The 11,344-nt window shown below is 44.9% G+C and overlaps 1 protein-coding gene across 1 annotated transcript; it reads right to left on the bottom strand.

The window, feature by feature from the left end:
* Positions 1-4,877: 4,877 nt before the first annotated feature.
* Positions 4,878-9,754, bottom strand: LOC130069505 (zinc finger MYM-type protein 1-like). Its single transcript, XM_056233398.1, has 4 exons — positions 9,669-9,754; positions 6,370-7,440; positions 6,193-6,283; positions 4,878-5,736 (listed from the first exon to the last, which is right to left on the bottom strand). The coding sequence occupies exons 1-4, from the start codon at positions 9,752-9,754 to the stop codon at positions 5,209-5,211; spliced, it is 1,776 nt and encodes a 591-aa protein (XP_056089373.1). The 3' UTR covers positions 4,878-5,208.
* Between the last annotated feature and the right edge of the window lie 1,590 nt (positions 9,755-11,344).

Genomic DNA, 11,344 nt, shown 5'->3' on the forward strand with positions numbered 1-11,344 from the left:
TTTGCATATCTTCCCTGCAGCCCTGCCGAGCCTGAGCTTCCCTGCACCCCTGCCGAGCCTGAGCTTCCCTGCACGCCTGCCGAGCCTGAGCTTCCCTGCACGCCTGCCGAGCCTGAGCTTCCCTGCACGCCTGCCGAGCCTGAGCTTCCCTGCACGCCTGCCGAGCCTGAGCTTCCCTGCACGCCTGCCGAGCCTGAGCTTCCCTGCACGCCTGCCGAGCCTGAGCTTCCCTGCACGCCTGCCGAGCCTGGGCTTCCCTGCACGCCTGCCGAGCCAGAGTTTCTCGTCACGCCTGCCGGGCCGGAGCTTCGCGTCACGCCGGCCGAGCCAGAGCCTTCTCCGCTGGTCCCGTCCAGCCCTTCAGAGCCTTCTCCGCTGGTCCCGTCCAGCCCTTCAGAGCCTTCTCCGCTGGTCCCGTCCAGCCCTTCAGAGCCTTCTCCGCTGGTCCCGTCCAGCCCTTCAGAGCCTTCTCCGCTGGTCCCGTCCAGCCCTTCAGAGCCTTCTCCGCTAGTCCCGTCCAGCCCTTCAGAGCCTTCTCCGCTGGTCCCGTCCAGCCCTTCTGAGCCTTCACCGCTGGTTCCATCCAGCATAGCCGGGCCTTCACCGCTAGCCCAGCCAGAGACTTTCCACGTCCCGTTTGTCCACGTCCCAGAGCCTGTCCCAGAGCCTGTGATTCCCCCCAAGAAAGTTTTGGGGGGGGATATAGGCCACCCGAAGGTGCGTCTCCGCCATGGCCGCCCGAAGGGGATTCTCCGCCATGGCCGCCCGAGGGGTGGTCTCCTACTCCGCCATGGCCCCCTGACCAGCCTGCTCCGCCCTGGAGGCTTCCTGCTCAGGGTAGGCCACGCCCTCGTCAGCCTCCAGGGCGCTCGCCCCCCCCACCCCTATTGAAGTTATACGGCGCGAGGACGCGCCTTTTTGGAGGGGGCGTTATGTTACATGTGTGTCCTGTGTTTCCCCCTGCATTGTGTTTTGGTTCAGTCCTGTATCTCAGTTTTCCCGCTCCTCGTTTGTGTTCAGTTCATTCACCTGTTTCTAGTTAATTTGCCCCAGCTGTGTCTTGTTCCCATGATCCGTTCACTGTGTATGTAAACCCTGTGTTCTCCTTCACTCCTGGTCGGTTCTCGTTTATGTAACGTTTGTATTTGGTGTGGTAAATGTTTCCTGGATTCCTGTGTTAAGTTTTATTGAGTAAAGTATATTTGAATTGGACCTGTTGACTGCTGCTTCTCCTTCAACCTGCACCACACCCGTAACAATATTCTATTACTGTATACACAGAGAAACTTTTTATGACAGTTTTATCCTGGAAACCTTTATGACAGTTTTATCCTGCATTGAAGCTCATAATCTGTCCACCTTCTTGTGAACAATATTTATGTCTATTTTAAGTTTAAATTACACTCACCGGCCACTTTATTAGGTACACCTGTCCAACTGCTCGTTAACACTTAATTTCTAAGCAGCCAATCACATGGCGGCAACTCAGTGCATTTAGGCATGTAGACATGGTCAAGACAATCTCCTGCAGTTCAAACCGAGCATCAGTATGGGGAAGAAAGTTGATTTGAGTGACTTTGAACGTGGCATGATTGTTGGTGCCAGAAGGGCTGGTCTGAGTATTTCAGAAACTGCTAATCTACTGGGATTTTCACGCACAACCATCTCTAGGGTTTACAGAGAATGGTCCGAAAAAGAAAAAACATCCAGTGAGCGGCAGTTCTGTGGGCGGAAATGCCTTGTTGATGCCAGAGGTCAGAGGAGAATGGCCAGACTGGTTCGAGCTGATAGAAGGGCAACAGTGACTGAAATAACCACTCGTTACAACCGAGGTATGCAGCAAAGCATTTGTGAAGCCACAACACGCACAACCTTGAGGCGGGTGGGCTACAACAGCAGAAGACCCCACCGGGTACCACTCATCTCCACTACAAATAGGAAAAAGAGGCTACAATTTGCAAGAGCTCACCAAAATTGAACAGTTGAAGACTGGAAAAATGTTGCCTGGTCTGATGAGTCTCGATTTCTGTTGAGACATTCAGATGTTAGAGTCAGAATTTGGCGTAAACAGAATGAGAACATGGAACCATCATGCCTTGTTACCACTGTGCAGGCTGGTGGTGGTGGTGGTGTAATGGTGTGGGGGATGTTTTCCTGGCACACTTTAGGCCCCTTAGTGCCAATTGGGCATCGTTTAAATGCCACGGCCTACCTGAGCATTGTTTCTGACCATGTCCATCCCTTTATGGCCACCATGTACCCATCCTCTGATGGCTACTTCCACCATGTCACAAAGCTCTAATCATTTCAAATTGGTTTCTTGAACATGACAATGAGTTCACTGTACTAAAATGGCCTCCACAGTCACCAGATCTCAACCCAATAGAGCATCTTTGGGATGTGGTGGAACGGGAGATTCGCATCATGGATGTGCAGCCGACAAATCTGCGGCAACTGTGTGATGCCATCATGTCAATATGGACCAAACTCCCTGAGGAATGCTTCCAGCACCTTGTTGAATCTATGCCACGAAGAATTGAGGCAGTTCTGAAGGCAAAAGGGGGTCCAACCCGTTACTAGCATGGGGTACCTAATAAAGTGGCCGGTGAGTGTATATTGATAAGCTTAAAAAATAAATACACACACACACACACACATACATATATACATATATACATATATATATATATATATATATATATATATAGCAAGCCTGTCATTATTCTGAAATAAACCTTACAGCGTGATCAGTCTTGTATAATGCCGAAAGCTCAGGGGTTTATTTTGCAGTTATGCCCAGCTGACTGTACATTATTCTGCTCATTACATGACCAGTTTATCAAATAAGTAAATAAATGGAAATGAAATATTGATTTGGTTTAAAATTATTTATATGAAAAGATTGCTACAAGCGACATACAACTTTCACAACATGAAGGATTGGTTGCCATTGTTGTTTACAATATAGTGAAATATAGCAGCCATTATACAAAAAAAAAAAATTGCCTGTAGAATGCAGAGACTAACCAATTAGAATTGTGTATTCCAGACAATAATACAATTATAATCACCCTGTATTAAGAATTCATTCGCTGATCTTTTATTGGGAAATCTGAGAGTGTGCACACAAACCGTTCAGGCTTAACCCAGACTCGGGAATGCATTACTGGAGAACTCCACAGATTTCTCTTGGTTCTAACATACTTTTATCAACTCCTCTAGCAGATTTTTAGTGTGCTCTATCCAGGGCTCTGTCCTATATTGCCTGTTTATTTATTTAGAGTCAGCATGGAAATTGCATAAATGTGCGAATTACATTTTTCAAATGACGCGTTTAGGACATCAGTGGCAGCACTGGCACAGATGGTGATTTAATACATCAACAATTGGACCTGGTTTTTAAATTCTGATATAACATACTTAAAGTATTTAATGTAATCAAGCAAATGTGCAACTGTGCTAGACATCCATTGATCACCATGCATTTTTGTTGTAAAGAGGCAGTTTTAACCTTTTATAGATTTATTTAACACTGTTCCATTTAGGGCATTTATTGGCTCCATTCCTAGCTGAATTAAAATCTAATAATATGTGATATGTAAATGTGAGGAAAAAAGTCTTATTCATTAAAAGGCTCAGCAGGGGCGAACACATTGATAGTGACAGACGTGAAGCACGGCATGCAGGATTATAATTTCTAACATAAAGTGTTTAATTGAGGTAATAGAAGGGTCCAGTATATGGCTGATCTGAAATACAATGCAGATGCCCTCAGATCCTAGCCTGGTTCCGCCCTCCTACGTACTTCCGCTCAATTTTCATTTTCCTTCAGTACTACGTCTGGGATTATGGTGTATTCTTTGATCAATCAGCGAAAAGACAGTGGCGGCTGGTGATGGAAAAAGTAGGGGGGGCTGAGGTGCAATGTGGTTTTAAATTTTTTATTTTAACAATTAAACAATTGCTGCCGTTTATTTATTACATTAACACCAAAGTAACGGCTCAAAAACAAGTAGCATCTAATGTAATTATTAAAGTATGAATTTAGAACGTCCTTGTAGATTTCAAATATTGTTCTTTCAAAGACGTGCCAATTTGAGATTCATTTGGAAACCAAGTCATACAAGGTGAACTAATTGCTATAATTTGCATGAATTACAGTAAGTGCACAGAGTCAATATTCAATAAACACAAAGAGTTAAATAATCGCTGTTATTATATGGAGTAACCACTAGATGGAGAAGACTGTACATTAATTGGAATGGGGAGCAAGTCAATAAAAAATGCTATACATTGTCTCCAGTGTTCACATGAGTCAATCATGAATCTTATCCTTCAGCAAACCACCTCTAAGGCAGACACACACAAAAAATAAAATCAAAATCCTTCAAGCACTCAACATCTCCTATGCTCCTCCAAGCACTCAGCATCTCCTCTGCTCCTCCAAGCACTCATCATCTCCTCTGCTCCTCCAGAGACACAACAGCATCTCCACTACTCCTCCAAGCACAACAGCATCTCCTCTGCTCCTCCAAGCACAACAGCATCTCCTCTGCTCCTCCAAGCACAACAGCATCTCCCCTGGAGGAGCAGAGGAGATGATGAGTGCTTGGAGGAGCAGAGGAGATGCTGAGTGCTTGGAGGAGCAGAGGAGATGCTGAGTGCTTGGAGGAGCAGAGGAGATGCTGAGTGCTTTGAGGAGCAGAGGAGATGCTGAGTGCTTGGAGAAGCAGAGGAGATGCTGAGTGCTTGGAGAAGCAGAGGAGATGCTGAGTGCTTGGAGAAGCAGACGATATGCTGAGTGCTTGGAGAAGCAGAGGAGATGCTGAGTGCTTGGAGAAGCAGACGATATGCTGAGTGCTTGGAGGAGCAGAGGAGATGCTGAGTGCTTGGAGGAGCAGAGGAGATGCTGAGTGCTTGGAGGAGCAGAGGAGATGCTGAGTGCTTGGAGGAGCAGAGGAGATGCTGAGTGCTTGGAGGAGCAGAGGAGATGCTGAGTGCTTGGAGGAGCAGAGGAGATGCTGAGTGCTTGGAGGAGCAGAGGAGATGCTGAGTGCTTTGAGGAGCAGAGGAGATGCTGAGTGCTTGAAGGAGTAGTGGAGATGCTGAGTGCTTGAAGGAGTAGTGGAGATGCTGTTATGTCCCTGTAGGAGCAGACGAGATGCTGAGTTCCTGATGGTGAGAAGCAGCCGAGATGATTATGCACTGTCACTTGTAAAGAAATTTGGCTCTCCTTTCTTTCTGGGTTGCAAACCTATCAATAACTTTGTTGTTGAAGTTGGGCATGTCTTTCACAATCTTTTTCTCCATAGAAAGCATGGCAAGGGCATTCAGTCTTTCTTGAGACATTGTGCTCCTTAGGAACGTTTTGATTCTTTTTAGAGTGGAGAAGCATCTTTCAGATTCTGCTGATGTCATTGGAGTAGTGATAAGGATTTTCAGAAGATTAACAGTTTCTGAAAATGTGCACTGAAGGTTGTTCTCCATAAAAAACTGATACAGAGGCACTGCACCACTACACTTTTCAAACTCCGGGTTTTCATAGACCAAGGATAGTTCTGTCTTCAGTCTAGCCTTGTTCAGCATCGGATAGGCCTCCACAGTGGCATTCAATGCAGCACTTGGAAAGGTTTTAGCATGCTGTGAGAACAGCTCTCCCTGCAGCAGTGTTGAACTCACAAGGTGCCCAGTGAACGCAAAGCGCTCCTTTGTCTGAGCCCAGATGGTATCACACACCTGTAAAACATAGAAAATAAATAACATATTAATTGCTTTACATATAACTTTATTATATTATGTCACAATACTTTGAATATAGTTGTAAATGTGGATATGCAAAAATCAAGTATGAAATACTGTTGTCTAAACCAAAACTAATCAAGGATCTACAATAGAACTAAATCATTGGTGAATTGAGATTAAGAGGAAATCCAAAATAAAATTATTGTAATGTACAGTACATGTGCTATGTTTTTATCTGTAGTGGCACTTTCTCAGCAAATGAAGTCCCTAACGGATAAAGTGAATTTGATTTGGCAAAACATTAGTAACTGCTCCCAAACATAACACAAAATTAAAACTATAGAACAACAGAGGACCTTTGAGTGGCACCAGTAACCGTGCAGCAGTTTGTGAAGCACTACTGTAGACTAGAGCACAAGAGGAGGCCTATGAAAGTGAAATAAGCTGTACCTCAATAGCAATCCGATGTTGTTCTGCGGGCCCCAGTGTCCTCTGTCGCTTGGCAGCTGGAATCTCCTCTTGCACAGTGAATATGGAAGACCTTGTTTAAACATAAAACAATTGCTTAATACTACATTATTCTGCATTCATGTTATTTCTATGATTTTTCACATTTTTCACATTTACCTGATGTTTCTAATGCTGTCGGCAAAATTACAGATGGCAGCTTTGATGAAGATGGGGTCAATGTTTCGTTTCTGAAGCTGCTGAAAGAGCATGTCGACGTGTGGCATGATTTTGTGAAATAGTTGGAGAAAAAAGCAAAATGTACCATCCTCCAGCATCCTCACAAACCCTCCTGCTTCTCTCACAGTCACAGCATCAAAGTTCCCAGAGTCCTGAATGGTCTTAAAACACTTCAGAAGATCATCCCTGTGCTCATATACAGTGTTCACTGAGCGACTGTGAAAGTTCCACCTTGTTGCACACGCTCTCGGAAGTCTGCTGCCAACAACATCATCAAGCACGCTGGTCCGTTTGGGCGACCTTGAAAAAAATGCACAAAATCCACCTAGCTCCGAAAAAAATACGGAGACCTTGGGTATCTTTGAGGTGGCTTGCTGCATTACCAGATTGAGCTGATGTGCGTAACAATGTACGTAGTGTGCGTTTTCATACACATCCATCACTTTACGCTGAACTCCTCCAGTGGCACCCCGCATAACGCTCGCTCCGTCATAAGCTTGAGCTATTAATTTTGTCTTGTCTTTGGGTGGGATCAATGCACTCATCCTTTCCAAAAGTGCTTGAGCGATGTTTTCAGCATTCGCGTTTTCAATCGGTATGAACTCAAAAAAGCGCTCTTGAATGACATTGTAGCGATCGATGTAGCGAAGTACAAGGGCAAGTTGGCACTGGACAGACACGTCAGATGTTTCATCGGCTTGAATGGCAATATAATCCGCCGCAGTCACCTCCTCGTGAATGTACTCCTTAACAACAGTCAGCATACAGTCCAGCAGCTCATTCTGAATCGTTTTGGACGTACCTCTGAACACAGTAGCTCCCTCCAGGTGCTCCTTCAGAGCAGCGTCCAATGACGAGGCGAAGTTAACAAGGCCCCTAAAAATGCCTGGGTTCTCAGAGGCTTCAGTCTCGTCGTGGCCACGCAAAGCCAATTCAAAGGCACCACAAAATTTTACACAGTCAATCAGTTTAGAAAGAATATATCGATTCTTGTCCACTTCCTCATTGTGCCTTCTTATACAAAGACGATGGCCATCATCCAACTGAGTAGCAATGTTAGCCTTCCCCAGCAACGCAAATTTCAGGCAGCTGTCAATATGAATCTTTGTGTGTTCGTGTTTTTTTATTTTTTCCGAAAAAATTTTTCATATCCTGAACACCGTTTTCACACCAGGCTCGATCGGTCGCTGCAGTTTTAAAAAGCAAACAAGGGAAGCAAAACAGCGAGTTAGCTACTCCGCAGCCGGTTAGCCACGGCTTCCTAGTGTACCATGTCCGCGAAAAGCCTCTAGTATAAGACGCTTCCTTGTCTTTCACCTGCTGTCTGATGTTAATTTGTGGCTGGTCCGGTCCCATTTCTTTTATTTTTATTTTTTCAGCCAGTGGTCGTCTTTCAAACGGAGTTTGAAGAAGAGATTGCACGGTCTCTTTCTCTCGTGCCGCCGGCGCCGCCATTGTCAACTTGTCAAGAAAGACTGACTGGCTGGCTCCGCCCGCCGAATCTCACTGCCACGTGACCACACCAAGTAGAGTAAAACTCCATGTTATTCTCCGATGGGCGCAGAGGCAAAGCGCCCATCGGAGAATTATTACTGCGCGTCACTGATTGGTTGAATTGATCATATTTAGTGACGTTTTAATAGCGTATCAGAGCTCCATTGGTTAGATAGCGAGGGCGCCCTTTCTCGGTGCCCCGAGCATAAAACTACACATTTATGATGTTATGCGGCACACGATGAAGCTGACAGACAAAAATACCCCCCCCCCCCGCGTCCTTGGTGTATAAAACACGTACACCTGTACAGAAGAAAGTCATGTTTTTTGTCAAACTTAAACTTTTTTTTAATTTTATTTTTTGTTAAACTTGGTAGGAGGGGCGGCGCCCCAGCGCCCATAATAGACCAGCCGTCCCTGCGAAAAGAGGGAGTGGCTGAGAATGATGACTTTGATGTCGTGCGCTAGTTTGAGTGGTTTGAGTCGTCATACGTCACGACCAAACGTCAGCGATTGTTTATGGCAGATCCAGAGTGACTCTATTGAAGTTTAAAACTATTGAATCTGCCCAGAGTACCCGCCTACAATGAAGTTAACGCTTGTCAATGGAGCGAGGCCAGACTCTCTGTACAAATGAAATGTACGAGAGTCTGGTGGGACCAGGCTACTCAGATCCATGATATCATGAGCAAAAACAGCCATATTTATGGTAAGGATAGGATATTAATATGGCATGCATGTAATTGCTCCCCAAGGGTGAATAAATGTGTTTTGACATTTGTACTGATTGTTTTAAGAGATGTGAAGTGAATTAAGAGTGGGACTAGGATGTTAGATTTGAATAGGAATCTATCACATAGAGCATATGTTAGAGCATGTGTTCTGACAACAACCACAGCCCAGACAGAAATATTTTGAAGCAACAATCCTAAAAAAAGTGCTTCGTGACACATAATACTCAAAATTAATTCAACATTAAAGGGTTAGTTCACCCAAAAATGAAAATTCTGTCAGTAATTACTCACCCTCATGTTGTTCCAACCCCGTAAGACTTTCATTCATCTTCGGAACACAAATTAAGATATGTTTGATGAAATCTGAGAGCTGTCTCACTCCTTCATAGGCTTCTAGGCAATTTCATTCTGCCGGTCCAGAAAAGTTAGTCAAAACATTGTTAAAATAGTCCAAGTGACTACAGTGGCTCAACCTTAAGTTTATCAAGCGACGAGAATAATTTTTGTCCGCAAAAAACAACATAAATAACGACTTTATTCAACTATTTATTTTCTTCTGTGTGGGCCTCTGAAGTGAGTTCACAAGAGCGCCACGACGCATGCGCGAGAACTGAGAAGATAATTACCATGTTGACACAAAAAAAGCAACAAATGGCACGAACATGGTTCCAGAGACCAGATAGTAGGCACAGGTGCATCAGAATTATATATATATATATATATATAAAACAAAGGAGAAGTCGCAATGAAGGATGAAGGCACAATTGCTAATCAGCGTCACCTGCGTACCACACCGCCCTCGAGTCTCACTGATGGAGATCTGGATGAAAAAAGGGAGGAGCGACAACAGTGCAGAGGACCAGGTCTGGATTTTATGTTATGTTTATTTATGTGTGTGTGACATTCGTCCGTGAGCGGCTGCCACTTTTACTTTTGTTTTGTGTTTGTTTATTTATTAAAGTGTGTTTGCACGTTCGCCGGTCCCTGCCTCTTTCTTCCAGGAACACTAACCTTGTTACATTGGTGCCGAAACCAGGGAGGAAGGAGGAACACGCTGTCATAGAGCCCTCACCGCTGTGGGGAATCCGCGGTGCCATTGAGCATGGCTGAGCAGAGTATGCTGCCATGGACGCTCGAGGCGGTGGCCTGGAGTGAGTTGCCGGAGGGACGAACTAACTCGCTGCTGGCCACCTGGGTTTTGGAGGGGCGGCTGCCGTCCGTGAGGGAGCGGAGGAGTCGCTGCCATTTGCCTGTGGCCGGTGCCAGGTGGCAGATGGAGTTCTTCCGGCTGGGTGAGGACCGAGTGGCAGTGCGTTTTAGGAAGCGGCGAACGTGCTGTCGTGGAAATTCTTAATACGTATACAACCTACTTAATCTGACTTCTTTACCATTAACAAATTAAACAACTTGCAGTTGTTAAAATAATAACTACAGTATATTGAGGTAATTTCCTGAATTAACTGAATACTTACAATACAATACTTCCCCGAAGTAAGGTGACGGCGTCCGGTCAAGAAGCTACTATCACTACCTCAATCACACATAAATGTTCTATTGTTGTCTTTTGAGCGTAGAATCTTTAGTACTTCTCAGGGCCGTCCATAAGGGGGGATAAAGGGGAACGTTTTCTGGGGCCCAGCCGCTAGGGGGGGCCCATGCAGTCCAGCAATAATTATGTTCATCCTAAATATAAGCAAAGGTTACCATATTTTATTTTTAACCAAAATAGCACCATTTATTGTTGAAAGTGAGAAAAAATGCATTTTATTTAATGTTGCTTAAGTAAAATGTAGCCTGTGTCATAATGAAACACCCCTCTCCTGAAAATGGTCTGATAGGCTATTTTTGTTGTACGTAAGTCAAAACGCCAGTGCTTCGCGCCAGTTCGCGGTCAGCAGCGCAAGTGAGCAATAATAACCAAGTGAGTGACACACGATGGAGTGCGCGAATTGACACGGTAAGACCATAGACAATAAAAGAAAAAGTAAGACCTATTGCTCACCATCTCCCCAGTGTGATTGAAGCAATCGATTGCCTAAAATCGTCCTGTAAATTATCTAATGAGGCCTTATCAGATGCGCGAGGACTGAGAGAATATTTCATGTCATTTACAGCAGTTGTCATGTGCACTGTCCGGCTAAAACTACTACAACATATCGAATATAGGATGGAATTTGCTTCTGCAGAGTGGCAGCCTTATGGTGTGTTCACACCGAACGCGAATAGAGCGTCAAATACGCGTTTATCGCGTCTAGTTAGATGCTTGAACATTCGCTCGAGTTCAAATTTTTCAACTTGCGCGGAAGACGTTCGCGGCAAACACGTCGCCCAATTCGCGTCATTCGCAACGCCGGCGCGAATGATGCGTCTATTCGAGTCTTTGCATTGACTTTGTATGTAGCCTAATCTACTCGCGCAAATAATTAAATATGCGTTCGGTGTAAACACACCATTAGATATTGGACAGATAGGTCGCGGGAATGGGGTTGTTTCATGACAATTTTCTTCTTTTTTTTTTTATTGGTTGTTGCATTAAATCATACCCAGATACAATAGTGCTATTTTCTGATTGGCTTTTGTGTAGCTCGACGAACAACACAGGGGAGACGCGCTTGATTCCTGCCGGGTCCAAAGTGACAGCGGCGCGGCCAGAGACATTTTGGGCGCTGCGGCATATTAAATATATT

The sequence above is a fragment of the Rhinichthys klamathensis genome, unplaced genomic scaffold, assembly GCF_029890125.1.
Source record: "Rhinichthys klamathensis goyatoka isolate OS25496 unplaced genomic scaffold, OSU_Roscu_1.1 h1tg000369l_1, whole genome shotgun sequence".
Classification (NCBI taxonomy): domain Eukaryota; kingdom Metazoa; phylum Chordata; class Actinopteri; order Cypriniformes; family Leuciscidae; genus Rhinichthys; species Rhinichthys klamathensis.